The sequence below is a fragment of the Halichoeres trimaculatus genome, unplaced genomic scaffold, assembly GCF_033239565.1.
Source record: "Halichoeres trimaculatus isolate MK-OKI-2021-1 unplaced genomic scaffold, fHalTri1.1 fHalTri1_scaffold_4, whole genome shotgun sequence".
NCBI classification, from domain to species: domain Eukaryota; kingdom Metazoa; phylum Chordata; class Actinopteri; order Labriformes; family Labridae; genus Halichoeres; species Halichoeres trimaculatus.
The window spans coordinates 7,493,087-7,511,435 of NW_027437182.1; the positions used below are offsets into that span (position 1 = coordinate 7,493,087).

Here is an 18,349-nt window from a genome sequence, read left to right on the forward strand (position 1 = left end):
ACCTCCTCACCCCTAAAGTATGAACTCTGTATGTCCCCTTCAACAAAGAGTGTCCAGTTTCACTTTCCTTCAACCTCAAAACTGAACTCAACCCTCAACCCAATCTGCAGCAGCATTGCAGTTGAAAAACGAGGGCAGAAAGTTTGATCCCTGATCAGAATACAAACAAAAGTTTAGAGCAAAGACAGAAATCTGAAGTTGTTTTTGTTTTGAAACTAGTGCTGCAGTTTTATTAAACACAGTTCAGGTGTTTCTTTAATTTTCAAACAGTTTTATCATGTCCATCTATGCAGTTGAGGTCAGCTGAAAACTGACACAATTTTTCTTTCTTAAAATCTTGACTGGCTGTAGTTTGTTGTAACTTATTTGAGCATCATGTGGAGAAACAGACAAGAAATAAAGTGAGCCGAATCACTCTGAATGAATCACACATTTTTTGTGGGTTTTTAACCTTTTAACTCTTAAATAAACTTTCTGTCATGTTGTTTTTGTTTAGTTGTAAACTGTTCTCAGTTTCTAACTGCGGTCAAGGAAGCATTGTTTCCTCTGCTCATTATTCTATTTACAGCAGGTTATATTATCAATGTTTTTAACATTTTCTTAATCTAATAATTTATATCTTGTCTGAGTATCTTTTATCAGAATCAATGAGGAAAATATTGTAGATTTTCCACATATTTTCTGCTGACAGACTTATTTGCTCTGTTTATAAATTTAGGTGTGTGGAAATAATGAAATCAGGGACATTAGAGTGAAAAAGCAACATTTAATCATCTCACATTACTACCTCAAATAACTTTGTCGCTGAGCGTTCTGAAAATAGTCTGCACCCATCAGGAATCCTTGCAGAGCTGACAGCCACCCAGTGTCACTCCACAGCCAGCACCCAGGTGTGAAAGTATTTCTGCAGATAGACGTGACTCAGGCTCCGTGAATAATGAGGCTGGACGAATGTAACTCGGTGAATCAGAGTCGTCGTACCTTGTTGGAGCTCTGTGGTGAGGCCCTCTGTTCTGTTTAGGTCTGGATTATAGATCCGGGCTCAGAGAGGAAAGTCCTCTCCTTGTAATTAACTGTTATAAAACATTACACAGCAGGCCCGTGGCGTTGGTGTGTAAAATAAAAGGCCTGGACAGCCCTAAACTGTTTACACAAATAGCAACCGCACTTGGCTCTCCCACACTGGAAGGGAGAGAAAAACAGATTCATGAAAACAAAACAGGAGACAGATTTCCGTGAAAGCCTCACTTGATTACAAGTTCTATCTTTCTTATCGATCTTTCTTCTTGGAGCTCTAAAATCTGCTTCTCAACAAAGTTCAGACACTTAGACGAGCTTCTGAGTCACAAATCAGTCCAAAAAGAAAACAGCGATGCAGAGGACAGCGAGGTGTGTCTTGAGATTTGTACAGAGCTGCTTTGGTTGAGGCCGTTAGGACCGGTCTGAGTTGTAATTTGACTGCAGGGATCCGGCTGCATTGTGGCGGATCGTTTGTGCTACCTTCTCATTTACTTGTCTGTGTGTGGTGTGTGTGTGTGTGTGTTCACTGTTTAAGAGACGCTCGACTAAACTTACCCCTCAGCTTCCTGGACATATTCCAGCTCTGGTTAAGTGATTTTGCTTTTATTTCAGTATCACGTAACCCTCTTCAACAAAGTCTTTACACTTTTCCATGAATGTTGTGATCTTTCTTCAGTCTGATCAGTGAATAATCCCTCGAATTAATCGACAGGATTTGCACCCTGGCTCCTGATTCTTTCCTCACAGTTTGACTCTCAGACATATTTTCATCCAAAAAGATGATTCTCTTTGCCAAAGGAAAATATCTCATGTAGCAGTTTGTGGCTGGATGAAGGGGTGCTAAGTTCTCTGCAGGCACACCACAACATGAACTCATTATTAGCTGTGTCCACATTTTAGTAGGAAATTACATATCCCAGAGATGAAACCAGCTTAAAACTGTATTGAGCTGTAAACGTGCTGTTACCGTATCTCCATGGAATCAAGAGCATGCACACCACGACCCCACAGCTCTGTAAATGTGTGTGTTTGTGTGTGAGAGTGTGTATGCCAACCTGTGTGTCCACGTCTGGAAAGCTCATTTAGATGTGCACAGACAGGGGTAGAAGAAAGAGAGCTGACCTTGACCTTTCAGTCACTTAACACTCCTCAGAGAGACGTCACCTCATGACCCCGAGCTCACACCAAACACGCATGTGAAGCTGTGCTTTTGGTGTGTTTCTGCTCTCATGGGCGCTCATTTATGTAGTGAGTGTGCTGTGGTTGTGTACAAACCAAAGTCTGGGTTCAAGAAGTGGTTTTAAAACTTAACACTCACACCCAAAAAAATAAAACAAAATCTGCTTTGGTTCCAAAGACTAGCAGGGGGCGCCTCCAGAGGTTGTAAAAAGATTTTTGATTTTTAAAAACTAAAATGAAAACGATCCTATTTCAGTAAGGATGGGTACCTTTCACATTTGAATTGATACGGTACTGATGCTTGGTGCCTGGCAATTGGTATTGGCACTCAATGGTACCAATTTTTGGTACTTTTGTGTGTTTATGTGGTAAGAAATTAATTTGTTTGATAATAAAATCTCAAAGTTTTTCAGTTTAACGTTTATTTCTCAATAAACTTGCGATGCTGTGTTCATGTCCAGCATGGAAAATCACCTACTCTTCCACTCCCTCACAGTCAAAGGGATGTGTTTAGGTACCTAAACATGGCACCGTTTGATTTTATGTACATATAAAAGTACCTAATTCGGTACTCATACTTATGCTTCAGTGTCCAAACTTTTTTCAAAGAGGGCCACATTTGATTTTGCAAAAATGGCTAAGGGCCAGCAGCTTTTTCTGACTAATTTTCAGCTATAAAAGTAACATGAATGCTCTTTTTGTCATTTTTTTTCTTTTAGTAATTTCTTTAAAAAATCAGTTATGAAGTGTGGTCAAACATACTTTTTCCATTATTACAGACTGATGAAATCAAAGCTCACCTGTCCATCAGGTAAATCTTGATACCAGATGATCAGTAGTCAGCTTTCTACAGTGTTACATGCTGAGTAAACATCAGCAAACTCTGCCTCTTCTAATGGAAAATGCTCTCCACTAGGGGGCGATATGAGGAAAACCTGTCAGGGATGTTTTTATTTCAGGATCAGGATCTGGATTTCATCAGGATTCTTTTTCATGTTCAGGCTATTTTAACCTGCAAACAACATTTTTAGCACCAAATTTTTGTTATCCTGCATTCTAAACAATTTTCATGCTCCGTTTTATAACTTTAATCTAGTCTTGAGTCCTCTACTGTGTTTTTTTAACTCTCACATTTTCAAATTTTGATGAAAACATTCCTTTAAAGTCGTCAGCTGGAAGAGTTGTTGAGTTTCTGCAGAATGTTCAGAGCATTACCTTTACACCATGCACTGTCTAGATGTAGTTAAGTGAGTTGTTGTTAGATATGCTTTGGTTTTGTTGGAGCATTGGACAGAAAATGTGAATGTGCACATCATTTACCATAATTAATATGTTGTAAAATGAGAGTTTTGAATCACAGCCTGTAATTTAAGATGATCACTTGAAACAGTGTCTGTGTACAGCAATGATCAGGACTTTTATCTAATGCAGTAAACAAGTAGTTTTTCATAACTTTCTTTTTTTCTGCCTGTTTATCTCCTTTGTGCATGCGCAGCAGCATCATGAACCCCCTCTTATATATGCTGTGGTTCTTCCTGGTCTTTAAGTCCCCATATTTAAAGCACATGGCTCGGTGATCTCACACTGAGAGAATAGCCTGCTATAGTCAGCATGTGGTTAGTGCGTGTGAGGGTGTATGTGTGTGTATGAATGATTATGTGTATGTTGGACTAGAGAAGTTACAGATCAGAGCAAAACAAGAAGGAGGAATTATGTGAATGCAAAAAGGAGGTTTAAATAGAAAGGCTGTGCAGAAAGAGAATAGAAATAAATCCCTTAGATAAACAGAACTTGTGAAAACATGATCATCAAATCCCCCCTCTCCGTCTACTTCTCTTTCTCTGCATGTGTTTCAGATTATGGCTCATGATGACATCTCTCTGCCATAAACAGGACGAAAGTCAAACTTTAATTCCTAATGCGGTTTTCATCTGTGGTGCTAAAAGGGATGCATGTGTGTGTGTCAGATCTTTGCCTGTGACTTGAATTTGATTTATGTTAAGCCAGGCAGAGATGGCTGTGGTGAGGGACCTGCAGTAAGACTCAAACTATCTGAATTCTCAGACTGTTAAGTTGTCTTTAAAAAAAAATCACATCTGAATAATCCTCATCTCTAGCGCAAGGTAATGCAAATGCAATGCAAGCATCATGACACAAATCATAACATTCTATAGATAGAGACTTCTTTTCAGCCATATTCAACAGCAAAACCTTCAGCTGCAAGATGAAAAATCAAGAATCAGGATTTTTAGTCACATGATTTTTATCTTTATAAGGTTGAGTGACTGAAGTGACAAGAAAAGAAACACTCTCCTGATATTGAAGCACCACTTGTTGATTTGTTGCTGTATTTGAACTTAGACTGACCTCTAGTGGATTTGAAGTGCATTGCAGCTTGAGGCGTTTGTAACTATCTGCAGAAACTTATTTTTCTTTGCATTTTGTTAAAATATTGCAGCCGAATTTCATGTATTGCTGCAGTTTCATGTCTCCAAATAATTTCTATGCAATATCATACTTACACAAACACAGTTACATTAAAGAATGAGTTAAAACAAACAGTAGCCAGACGGTAACCATTCAGAACTAGTGGATATAACACAAATTCATTGTTAACGTGATCTTAAACTGTGTCTGTTTTTGTGTGCTTCAGGGAGGATATTGGCGATATGGAAGGATTCTGTCAGCCATACAGAGGGATCGCCTGTGCACGCTTCATCGGCAACCGCAGCATTTTTGTCGACTCACTGCAGATGCAGGGCGAGATCGAGACCCAGATTACAGGTGAGAAATAGGTCATGTGTAAGAGCAGCTTCAGCTTTCTTCAGAAAGGTCTGGCTACACTTTTACTTTCACGTTCTTCTATTTCTGTAGTGCTTTGTTTTTATGTCTTGCCTTTTTCAGACACAGAACATTAGACTTGTTTGTCTAATAATTTTTTTTATACTTGTGTTTTATTCTGGTTTCTTTATGAAGAAAAGAACATGTTATACAGCAACTTTGGTGTCAGTCAACAAAAGTTCATATAGCCTCCTTGTAACTGAAACTACTCTCCTGACTCTACCTCTCCATGCATTACGCAGTGTTGTAATCGATCAGTTTAATTGACATTAGGAATCTGGCTTTATCCCTTTATTACAGTAATCTCTGATTTGTAGGTACATGTAGAAATCTTTGCTTTCTAAGTCTTAATAAAGCTTTTTATTAAGACTAGTTAATCTACAGATTATTGTTTTGCCTCTGGATGCCCATTGTCCAAACCTTTGGTTTAAAGTTCCTGCTTTAAAATTAGCGTCATAGGCCAGTGGTCCCCAACCCCCAGGCTATGGACTGGTACCGGTCCGTGGGTCAATTGGTACCAGGACGCACATGAAAAATACTTAACTTACATAATTTCAGTTTGATTTATTATCTGATTCTGAATGATGTTTTATTTTGAAAAACAACGGGATTCTCTCTGTCATACCCATCTTTGACTCGTTCTTGACGCCAAACCCTCCAAGCTAGCAAAATGGAAAAAAACAAACATCTTTGGAAAGTTTCTTTGGGCAGGGTAAAAGAGCCAGTGAGGAGACAGAAGAAGAGCTGGTCCATGAAAATATTGTCTGACATTAAACCGGTCCGTGGCGCAAAAAAAGTTGGGGACTGCTGTCACAGGCCATCCAGCTCAAAATCTTTGACTCATTCTTCAACTTGTATTTTTTAACTATTCTAAACTAGATTCCCAAAGTGAACCTTTTGATTGAAATCAGTAACCCCTCCTTCTCGCAATCACACTCTGCAATGTTGCATACTTCCGTGTTCAACTCAGTCTCCTTCCATCCTGTAAAATAATTTGCATCACACCAACCTTTCAAGGGATGTAGCTTAGCTGCATAACAATATTCTTGGAGTTTTGTGATTTGTCTAATTTTGCTCTCCAGTTGTCTTCAGCAGCCTGGAAAATATATTCTACCAACACTTCATGAGTAAAATAGTTTGCAAAGAGGCCGTTAAGAGTGCTTACATGACAACGAGATGAGAGATGAATTAAAAATTTGAGTTTATCTGTGACTGCTTGAAAGCTCAATACTCTCAGACATCTCTGCGCCTCTGCTTGAGTGATTTTCCTGATTGTGTCATAGTGCTTCATATGTCCTCAGAGATTTTGTCAGTGTGTGTTATGTACATATGTGAAGCCACCAGCTCCTCTGCTGAACAGCTTAGGGACAGACAGGTCATGACTCAGCCTCCAGTGGAAAACATCAAGACGAGTAAGAATGAAGATTTATGACACTACGTGATTGCACTCTGAGCCTAAAGTAGGACTGTAAATCATCTGCCAAACTCACTTTCGGTTGCTATTCCCTTTCTCGGTTTCAAAAAATACTTTCACTGATCCTTGGTATTTTTTATTCAAGCAGCAGTGTTCTGCAGGATCCTCTGGATAACTGCCAGCTTGAGTTCTTCAGTTTATAATTGCTTGTCTTCTCATCCGTCCCCTGCTGAGCTGCTTTCCTGATAATCACAACCGCAGAAAAGCACATGGTTGCAATAACTCCACAGGCAGACAGTGAATCATACGGTTAAAGCTGCAGAAGTTTCTCTCTTTGATCCTTTATAGGTTTAATGTCCAGAAGTCAAAGGCAAAATGACCAATAACAAGCAACTGAATGAGAATATCCAACTGTATTTACATGTTGTGATCTAAATAAGTCTCTGTCAACTCTTTCTGGGACTGTTGGTCTTTGTTTCATGAGTTTTGTGACAATATTAGTAAACAGAAGGTAAAGAATGGCTAATAAGACCTGATGCTGTCGTCGCTAGAAAAAAGAGGGATATAAATAAAAGTTAAAGATATAAATAAAAAGTATTAAAACAAACAAAAAAATAAGAATATTAAAAGCCTCTTCTCTTTTCAAGTTCTGATATTTGTAGGAGAAAAAAAATCAAGGGATGTGTCATATTTATTCACTCTTAAAGCTGATGCTCAACTGTATTATGTTTTGTCCATTCTCGCTCCAGCGGCCTTCACCATGATCGGTACATCCAACCACTTGTCTGATCGCTGCTCCCAGTTCGCCATCCCCTCCCTCTGCCACTTCGCCTTCCCAACCTGCGACCACAGCACGGGGACCGACAAACCTCGAGACCTGTGTAAGGATGAGTGTGAGATCCTGGAGAACGACCTGTGTAAGACAGAGTACATCATCGCCCGCTCAAACCCCATCATCCTGAAGAGGCTGAAGCTGCCCAACTGTGAGGACCTGGCTGCCTCTGAGAGCCCCGAGGCCGCCAACTGTCTGAGGATTGGGATCCCCATGGCAGAGCCCATCAACAAGAGTAAGACCTGCTGTTTGCTCACTGATTGTATCGCCTCTCATGATACTTATTCCAACATTTTTGTCATGACACTCCAGCTCTGGCACTTGCCATGCCCTTGTACCAGAGTCCCTCTTCAAAAGTTGGCTTGTACAGGGGGCAAGAGTTGATGTGGTCAGTGGTCAGCTCAGGCCTCACTTTTATTTTAATGCTGAAAGTTTGTTTTAAAAAACCCCACAAAGGATAAGCCCTTTTATTTTTACAGAAAAAAAAAAATCTGGAAAAACTCAACTCAACTCTCCTTGTACTCCCCTTGTGACTGCTAACATGGGCATTTTGGATGTTCTACTTCTTTATGAGTCCACACATAATCACATCACTGCATTAACACTGGGTGATTATATTGTCAGATTTCATTTTGACTGATTAATCAATTGATTTTTTCCTATATCTGAAATAATTTTCACTGCTTCTCTCAGCCTAAAAGGACAATTTATCATCGTGGAAGTACAATATTATTTTTATTTTGTACAGATGATATTAATGTACAGTTTTTAGAGAAGAATAGTTAATCCTAAACTAAAATCAATCAAACAATTCATCAATCTTTATTTATAAAGCACAACAAAACAGTGGCAACACAAAGTGCTTGACAAAAGAAAAAAAAAAGAAAACAAACAAACAAAAAATAATAATCATAAGTGACCTGATAAACCCACAGAACACAGTTAATTAAAATCTGTGGTGATGACCTGAGGAACTGTCAAAATTCTATCTTTGTACCTTGAGGAAACACTTAAGGTAAAGTAAGATGTTAAACTCACAATTAGAAAAAAAACCAACCAAATTAAAAGAAACAAGTAAGATAATAAAATATTAAAAGACTAAAGCAGTAAAAGAGAAATGATGTAAAACTAAAACTTTAAGAAATTGAATTAAAAAGCTGAAAGTAGCAGTGCAGTGAATAAGACAATAAATAATTAAGTTAAAACTGATAAAAAGATGAATATATATTAAACTAAAGGATCCAAACTTATGTAGACAAATAGATAAATAAGTAAAAGTAAAATGCAGTTGAAAGCTGAAAAAAGGAAGTTTTAAATTGCTTTAAAAATGTTTAAGCTCTGTGTTGCCCTCAGGTCTTCAGGCAGTTTCACAGTCGTGGGCCATAATATTTAAAAGCTGCCTCACCGTGGGTCTTTGTGTTCACTTTTGGTACCTTTTGGATCTAAAGACCAAAGGGCTCATAAAGCAAGTCAGATAAATAGAGTGCAAGACCATTAAGACATTTAAAAACCAGTTAGAGAACCTTAAAATCATTCCTAAAGGATACTGGTAGCCAATGCAGAGACTTTAAAATTGGTGTAATGTGGGCTCTCTTTCTGGTCTTTGTCAGCATTCTGGCAGAGGAGTTTGGAGCAGGTAAAGCTGAACTAAAACTAAACAGATGTTATTTTGATAACTTGATGATGACACAACATATTTACTAATTTAATAAAAAAAGTAAATAATACATTTTCAGGAATCAAAAAGTGAATAATGTAATGAATCAATCATCAGAGAAGTTGTTTATAAGTCCCTTTATTGATCACCACTGCAGCTTTGATCAAACTTGCAAGAACTTTAATTCAATCATTGCAATCATTATTAACACACATGAAACTTAAACTTGGTGGTGATTGAAGCCAAGTTATCCCTTTCACAAAATCCATCCAATCCAATCCAGTTCCTCTTACATCTGGGTCCCCACATGCCAATGATGAAATGTTGGTGAGCACAAAAGAAGAAGAAAAAGTTCCCAAATAAGTTTATTGTGATGCTGTTCAGATAAGCCAGAACTTATCATATTGAAACAAATATTTTCATCTTGATCTTAATAATATTTTGTTCTTTTTTGTGACACCAGCTGGAAACAACCACCCAAAAAGACGTGATAATGTGAACATGACAAAAACAAATTCTTCCTCCCTTAGATCACAAGTGTTACAACAGCAGTGGAGCAGACTACAGAGGCACGGTCAGCGTGACAAAGTCAGGACGCCAGTGTCAGCCGTGGAACTCTCAGTACCCTCACAGCCACACGTACCTCGCCGTTCGATACCCGGAGCTCAATGGTGGACACTCGTACTGCCGCAACCCCGGGAACAAGCATGAGGCCCCCTGGTGCTTCACGCTGGACGAGGGGGTCCGCATGGAGCTCTGTGACATCCCCATCTGTGGTGAGGGCACTAGTTTGGCCATTTATGACTTAATGATTAAAACATTAAGGATCTAATATATCCCTTTTTGAATTCTCCTCTAAAGATCACAAAGACAAGTCTGGAGGCAGCAACATGGAGATCTTGAGCATCCTGGTTCCCAGTGTGGCGATCCCATTAGCCATCGCTCTGCTCTTCTTCTTTCTCTGCGTGTGCCGAAACAACCAGAAGTCAGCCCGACCTCCGGCCCCACGTCAGCCCAAACCAGTGAGGGGCCAGAACGTGGAGATGTCCATGCTCGCCACTGCGTACAAGCCAAAGGTAGAGAAACAGTTTGGTTTAGCGCTTTCACACTCATTTATCTACACTGATCAGTTTGAGGTGGTTTCTCTTCCTGGTCTAGAGAAGTTCAGCCTCGTGCTGACAGACGAACAAGTCAGAGCATTGGGATACGCTGCAGCATGCTGGAGTTACAGCCTTGAATGTGTGTGTGTTTGGTGTGTGCGTGCTTCAGATCTGTATCATCGTAGCTCAGCAGCTTCAGGAATGCTGGACTGTTTATTTCCCTCCATCTCTCCGTCTCTTTTTTCCACATCTTTCCCCCTCTCACTTCATCCATCTCTCTTTGTTCCTCCTCTTCTGTCTCTCCCTCTGCTCCTCTTCTCTTCTTTCATTGAAGCTCTTTGTAATGTAGATCCTCGAGCCTTTACCCAACACATCAGCTCACTGTATCACATTTCCCTCAAGGTCGCACACTCAGTCACAGCCCGTCTGTTTATCTTTTTCCACATTATTCTGTCGGTGGCAGGTTATCTAGACAGTCTGTCTGCAAACTGAGGCTTATTCTCAAGGTAATGTGTATAATATTACCATCAACAGCTCTGGAAAGAACTGCAAAATGTCAACGAAGCGTCACAAGCCATTAATATCTGCGGTTTATTTAATTCTTCAGCCACGAAGCGAATGTTTCCCTGATGGAAGAAATATGTATCTGCTAGCTGTTTTGTTTCTGAGAGTACGAGAGATCAAAGACAGCTTTTCAGGGGTGACAACCATAAAATTTTGCAATTCAACAGCAAATTTTAAAAAGGGATTTGTGGACAACAAGGGTCTGAAGCTTGGATCATGCATATCCGACCCAATAATGATCAATTTTAAAAATCAAAAAGGAAAGGAGCTTTCACAAGAGTGGAAAGTTTGTAGCCTTTGTGATCTCTGATGTGTATTTCCCATTTAAAATTTATTTAAAAAACAGCTCTTTAACCAGTGTTGGGCAAATTACTTTAAAAGAGTTATTAATTATAGTTAGTCATTACTTTCCCAAAAAAGTGATTGAATTAGTAATGGAATCACTCCTTCATAAATGTTATTAGATACCAGGGAAAGTAATTTGTGCATTACTTTTTTTTTGGAAAACCTTTAATTTTGCAAAATAATTCAATATTTGAGCAGGTTTTTCTCTGGGACGTAGTGTTCACATGTATGCTCTTGTCTTTTACATCTATGAAGTTGAAGTGGTGTCTGTCCAGATTGCTCTGGACTTGCAGCTCCTGTCCTGTGTCTAGTTAAGCAAGCCAGGTCAGACCATAGACTGTTTAAAACATGGACGTAGTCTTTCCGACGTCACCCGTCTGTTCCTGAAACGGAAAATGAAGCACATCGGCTATAGCGGCCATATTGGTAGTGGCAAGGGCTTCGCGTACAGCCATAGGGCGCCTGTTGGTCTCGAGACCCTAAGCTGTGCCTCTGATTGGGCGAGCTTAGGATCTTAATATCCTCTGAATGGCAGAGTTAAAAAAAAAAAATCACCCCCCGTACAGTGTGTGCCGATAGTAGGGGTTGCCAAGGTTGCCACTTGGGTCAAACAGACCTACCAACACTCCTGATCTAGGAGGGATTCCCCCGTTTTTTAACCCTGTCTCTGACGCCACTCGCGACTTGCAATTTCTCCCAATTACCCCCTAATATTTAACTGTGGTCATGTCATGGCTAATATTATTTTGAATCAAAAGAAGTCGGCAGGTCGTGCTGTATATTCAGACCTTGAAGAGCATCCACCCCTCTCCCTGGAGTTGGTTTGATCCAAAGACGTTGCAGGAGATCCTCTCTGACTGCAGGTTATACAGACACACAGGTTGCTGTGTGATACTTGTTGCTGAAAAGTTTACTTTAGCATCAGCTCTTTGTTAAAGACATCTCATCATTATTTGTGCGTCTGCCACTTTTCCCACAGTTTATTTGCAGCTCCTCTCTTGTGCCTGGCTGAGTGAGCCAGATCAGATAAATAGTAGCGGGCCACGTAATGGTAACAACATTATAACATTTGAAACAGTTATTAAATAGCTTATTCGTTACTGGAAAAAGTAACAGCATTATTTTTAACACGGTTATTCCCAACGCTGCATATAACTATAGCAGGCAGAACTTTATCTTTGTTGAATCCCTAATCCTTTTTTTAACTCAGTAATTGCCTCAATTTTGGACATCTCCACAAACCAGAAAGACCTTTTCTCAGAAATTTACACCTTAAGCCTTTTACACACCAGACGCATATTTTTGGTGCAAATATTTTGCATGCTATTTTTTTTTTAACTTACTGTTTTTTAATGCAAGCTTTCACACCAGCAACATTCTTGCACTTAGCAAAACTGTGGCTTTTATTTTTTCAGACCAAGGTCAATTTTTCCAAAGTTTTACTTGCGGCAAGTACACATCCCACCAATCAAAACGCTCGTTGTTAACAAGTCACATACCAAAACATTCAACATTGATTGTGTTCGTGTCCCAGCACCCAGTTCTTTACGGCAAGAGACATAAAAACTACAAAGACAACGATTATAAAGGCATCATTTGGAGGTGAATAGCTGAAGAGATTGAACATGACGCCCCCAAATTTTTTGTAATGTCGTGCCGTTTATTCGCGTCGCTGTTGGTGTGCAAAGGCCTTTATTCTCTCACCTTAGAGAAAACTGGAAACTTTCTTTTTTCAGTTAAAAATCTTAATGTGTAACTAACAAAAATAAAAGTTCCAAAAAAGATGATTTTTGGCAGAAAAAGATAGCTCTACAAGCATATTCTATGAATGTTTAATGGTTAGAAAGTTGCCCTAAAATGTGTTTCCGCTATTCCAAAGTCTCCTCTTCAACCCTCTTATCTACTTCTTGGTAGTTTAGGGTTATGCTGCTACCCAGCAGACCTTGCTGCAGTCACCCAAGGGTCATTGCCTGTCTGTGACAATCCACTTAAACACACACATAAACACGCGCATACACACACAGTAACCTGCTGTGGTGTGAGGAGGATCTGAGGGTTTGGGTGTGGGGAGGAAAGGCAGGAGTGAGACAAATCCATAACTAAAAACATCTGTGTCTCTCATAACATCAGGAGACCCCCTCTCTCACACTTCCCACACACACACACACACACTCAGCACCCCCTCAGAGATCACACAGGCCTGCGTGTCTCATTTCTGCTCAATGAGGAATTTCATTATTCAACTCTGAGTTCCTGGAATCTGAAGACCACTGAAAACCTCTGCTCACCTTTTATCTTCAAGAATCACACAGACATTCACACATCAGCTACTGTATCTCTTTCTCAAACACACACAGACACACACACTGCATCAGATTTAACAACAGCAGAGAAATGTGTTGCTTTAAAAGCCTCTTCTCTTGTCAGTTTAATCATGTTATAAAGCAGCGAACACGTTGCCAGATCTTGTAATTTTCCCACAGCTTTCCAGAGACTTGAAGGCCGATGTTGGGAGCTGATGTAATGGATTGAGCCTGATCATGAAATCTGTCAGCTCTCAAGGCAATGCTTGTTTAGTTTTTTAACACCTCTATCAAACATTCAATGTTATTATGGGCTAGTTGCCTGTGTTGAATTTCAGCCTCAGCGTAAACTTTATGTCAATATTTCACTGCGCTCCAAACGAGGGAAAGAGCGCTGGCCAAGCTGTGAAGAATAATGTTCTGCTCTTTCTGTCACTACCCACTAATCTCACCGCTCCCTCTTCTTCTTCTCTCTGCAGAGTAAAGCTAAAGAGCTCCCCTTGTCGGCTGTGCGCTTCATGGAGGAGCTTGGAGAGTGCAACTTAGGGAAGATCTACAAAGGTCACCTGTACCTGCCGGGTATGGACCAGGCACAGCTGGTGGCCATAAAGACTCTGAAGGACATCTCCAATGTGCAGCAGTGGGGAGAATTCCAGCAGGTAGACCATGGATATCAGACTTTACACATGATTCCCTGGATTATTTATTTCACTTTAGTGCCAGGGTTGCCCGTAATTTTTAAAGCCATTAGCGATAACACAAACAACCGAGTCAAAACTGTCTATGATAATAATGACACTTGAAATATGGATCTGGAAGTTGAGATCTTTTTTATGAATTTCAAGGGTTCTTTGCTTTAAAAATTAATCGAATTGAAACTGACATTGATATGATCAAATGCAATATTCAAATCGCAATATCTGCAATTAAAAAAAAAAAAAAGTTTTATGTACACAGACCTGGAGGGAATATAGTAACTTGTACTCATTTTTCCCTATAACAAGTAAAAATCAATCTGCTTTTTTTTTTTTTTTTATCTGGCAAAAAACCCTTTGAGCTACAGAGATCCACAGTAGAAAGATTGTGGCTGGCAGAGCCATACCCCTTGTTCACTTTATTCTGTATGGTTTGTTGCTCTTACTGACAACTGGAAGTCAGAAAAGTTTCACACTGTTCCTTTTTCTATTTCTATTAAAACTTGTAGGAAATATTTTTTTTATATGTTGACAGTATCCTTTGTTGTGTTGGTCATACTGTAAAATGAGTTATTGCTTGTGTTTCGTAAATAATGCAGAAGATACCCCCCCAAAAAATAAATAAATAAATAAATAAATAAATAAATAAATAAATAAATTTAAAAAGTAAAAAAATAAATATAAATAAAAATAAATAGATAAATAAGTAAATAAATAAATTGATTAATTAAATGAAAAATAAATAAATAAATAAAAATTGCATGCTAAATTGCAATTGTAATATTGGCCCAAAAAAATTGTAAATAGATTATTTTCCAAAATCTTTAAGCTTGACTTTACAGGTTATAAGAGGCAAAAACTAAAGAAAAAAAATCTACTGAACAAGAGTCCATTTTACTTTTTATATTTGTTGATTTTTTGTTGAATTTTTCATGCAACAGCTCCAGACCCAATCATTTCTTTAAGCATGACTTCATTGATAATAATAATAACTGCTGACAAAGAGTGTAAACTACACAGCCGTCCCTGTAGAAAACAAATAGTTTCACTGGGGGGAAATGTGTCAAAGAGTTAGAATGCAGTCCAAGATTGAGTTTCTGTTTTTTTTCAAGGGTTTGAAGTTTCTGCGTCATTGGTGTTTGGTCCAGTGTTTATTCTGTGTGGGTTAAAATTTCTGGAAATTTGCATGTAATTTTGGAGTTTTGCATTAAAAGTCAAAGATCTGTTCAGGCATCATGACCTGTTTTTAACTTAAAAAGCAAACATAAGACCAAGGTTAAGGTTCGGAAAAAAATGTTTTTTTTTTTTTAAAAAAGTTTGGTTTTAAACCTTGACTTTAACTTGTTAAATGCAAGATGTGTGAAGTCAAATCGTTTTTTTTAACCCTTCAATCTTCCATCCAAGAAAAAAAAAAAAGTTACTTTTTTAATGTTGTTGGAACACTAAAATCAGAAATTACAAAATTCAGATAAAATATTTCAAGTTGTAGAATCAACCCACTCAGTTTTTACTCCATTGAACATATTTCTAAATGAGAAATAACAACTTAAAAAAATGCTTAAAAAACACCAAATTCTTCCAGCAGCAAGTTAAAGGGTGAAGGAAAAGCTATTTATGTCTAATGTAAAATATTACATTTATTTACAGCTTAACAGTCACATATATGTGTTAAACTGAGGGGAGTTTCTGTTGTGTACAAGAAGAGTAGGTTTATCGAGGAGTGCTATTTGAGAAGGGTTTCAAAGAACAGCAGAAACATAATTGCATCAGCTTTGGAAACTTTTATAAACTCTAGATTAAATTTAAGGTAGATATCTAGCTAAAATTTTAGGCTCATGAACTGTTAAGTTTTCCCTGATCAGATTTTGTCTCACTATTTCTGTTTCCCTCTGCAGGAGGCAGCCGTGCTGACGGAGCTGCAGCACCCTAACATCGTGTGCATGCTGGGTGTGGTGATTCAGGAGCAGCCTGTCTGTATGCTGTTTGAGTTTCTGCCTCAGGGCGACCTCCATGAGTTCCTCATCATGCGCTCGCCTCACTCTGACGTCGGCTGCAGCAGCGATGAAGATGGGACGGTGAAATCCAGCCTGGATCATGGGGACTTCCTGCACATGTCTTTACAGGTGGACAAGAAACACTTCAGCCTTATTTTAATTTGAGAGTCTGACTTTTCATGTTGAAAATCCAACACAATATTTGTGTCTTTTGCACTAAATAGTTTGTGTTGCAAAGAATCACAGTAGGCATATTTGATTCAGAGATTTTAATCGTTATGAATGTTGGTCTTACAAATGTTTTGGTGTCAGACAAGAACTATGCAGATTAAAAATCTCATCCCTTACTGACTCTTACCTTTCATTGTCAGGTGAGCGCTGGGATGGAGTACCTGGCCAGTCACTCTTACATCCACAAAGACCTCGCAGCTCGAAACATCCTCGTTGGCGAACAGCTCCACGTGAAGATCTCTGACCTGGGTCTCTCCAGAGAGATATACTCCTCTGACTATTTCTGCGTCCAGCCTAAAACTCTGCTGCCCATCCGCTGGATGCCTCCTGAGGCCATCACCTACGGAAAGTTCACCACAGACTCCGACATTTGGTCATTTGGAGTTGTGCTGTGGGAGATTTTCAGCTATGGTCTGCAGCCTTACTATGGCTTCTCCAACCAGGAAGTGATGGAGATGGTGAGGAAGAGGCAGCTGCTGCCGTGTCCCGAGGACTGTCCACCAAGGTATGACAGGTTAAAGAAACTCATTAAGAAAAGATGTGGAGTTTGTTTTTGTTTAGTTTTTAAACTGTCACTGTTGTCTCTCAGGTTTTATGGTTTGATGACTGAATGCTGGCAGGAAGGACCAGCTCGTCGCCCACGCTTCAAGGATATCCACGCCCGCCTGCGAGCCTGGGAGGGGATGTCATCTCACGCCAGCTCCAGCACGCCCTCCGGTGGTGGAGGCAACGCCACCACCCAGACCACCTCACTCAGTGCCAGCCCCGTCAGCAACCTCAGCAATCCTCGCTATGCTGCAGCCGCCGCAGCTGCTGGGTACCTCTACCCCGCCCAGGCTATCCCCTCTCCAGGCCAAATGGGTCCCATTCCAGCCTGGGCCCCCATGGCTGTGCCCCAAACCCACCAACGCTTCATCCCCGTCAATGGATACCCAATCCCGCAAGGATACGCAGCTTTCCCTGCCCACTTCCCACCACCAGTCCCACCCACGAGGGTCATCCAGCACCACCTGCCTCCTCCTAAGAGCCGCTCACCCAGCAGCGCCAGCGGCTCCACCAGCACGGGGCATGTCAGTGGTGTTCCTTCGACCACAGGTTCCAACCATGACGCCAACACACCGCTGCTCTCACACTGCATCATGCCAGGCAGCGGTCAGATGTACGGACAAGTTTCCCAGAAAGCAGTGGGACAGCTGGACCACCCATCCCAAACAGCAGCGCTGCTTAATGCGAATTCTGACGTTCTGATGTACAACGACTCGGTCATCACTGCAGACCTGTAGACCGACGTGGGACTGACGCTCACACTTTCTGCTTCAGACTCAAAAAGAGAAGTCCAGCTGCTCATCCAGGGACTCAGTCTGACTTTTTGACTCTGCTCTAATGGAGACGTGACAGAAACTGGCCTGCACACACATCTGAGTGTGCAACAAACACTGCCGCAGCTACACACCTTTACACAGCGGTGTGACTTTTTAATGCCTTATTGTTTAAAGCAAGTGTTCTTACTACCATGGTTTGAAAATGTTGTGCTTTTATTTTAACCTCTTTGTAAATACGGTACATAAGTCCTGAATGAATGAATGAATGAATTGCAAAGATATATATTCAAAAGAACTTTTTTATAAAGGACCATTTGTAAAGGTGAAAAGTAGCAGGTCCTTAGGAAAAGACGAAATGTTCCTGTGTCAACAACAGTTGATGGACTGTTTCATGCAGGATGTGAAGGAAACACTCATCCTGTGACCGCTCAGTGCCTCTCATCAGTGGTGTGACTCGCTTGTTTTACGGACGCTAAAACACAAAATTTGCATTTGCTTGTATGATAGAAAAAAGTGCATTTAGCAATCAAAAACAGGGCTGAACAAGCATGAAGCTCAGCTGCGTGGATGTTTGTGGCGCAGCTATTGAAACAGCTGGAAATAGAAAGGGCTGCATGTGATATGTTGGCCAAACACAATCCAGGCGCAGAGATCTCTTCACACATTTCTGGCAGATTTGACATCTGAATGTTCTTTTGTGCAACTTCAACTTGACTGTTTCACGGCACGGACACAGGCCTCTGGGTTGGAGAACAAGCTGGGAGTACTTAATTTTTGTTGCCTTCACAACCCATGGTTTTATTATTTCCCCCTCACATCTTTCAAGCAGAGAAGTCCTCTGTATCTACTCAA

The 18,349-nt window shown here is 40.1% G+C and overlaps 1 protein-coding gene across 1 annotated transcript in view; it reads left to right on the forward strand.

Annotated features, from left to right (window-relative positions):
• ror1 (receptor tyrosine kinase-like orphan receptor 1) overlaps positions 1 to 17,458 on the forward strand; it is a 182,830-nt gene extending 165,372 nt beyond the window's left edge. Inside the window, exons 5-12 of the mRNA XM_074667846.1 lie at positions 4,853 to 4,983; positions 7,204 to 7,521; positions 9,474 to 9,719; positions 9,805 to 10,019; positions 13,735 to 13,914; positions 15,846 to 16,073; positions 16,316 to 16,680; positions 16,765 to 17,458. Of these exons, the coding sequence (XP_074523947.1) occupies positions 4,853 to 4,983; positions 7,204 to 7,521; positions 9,474 to 9,719; positions 9,805 to 10,019; positions 13,735 to 13,914; positions 15,846 to 16,073; positions 16,316 to 16,680; positions 16,765 to 17,458 (2,377 nt within the window). The remainder of the gene's footprint in view (positions 1 to 4,852; positions 4,984 to 7,203; positions 7,522 to 9,473; positions 9,720 to 9,804; positions 10,020 to 13,734; positions 13,915 to 15,845; positions 16,074 to 16,315; positions 16,681 to 16,764) is intronic.
• Positions 17,459 to 18,349: the final 891 nt, after the last annotated feature.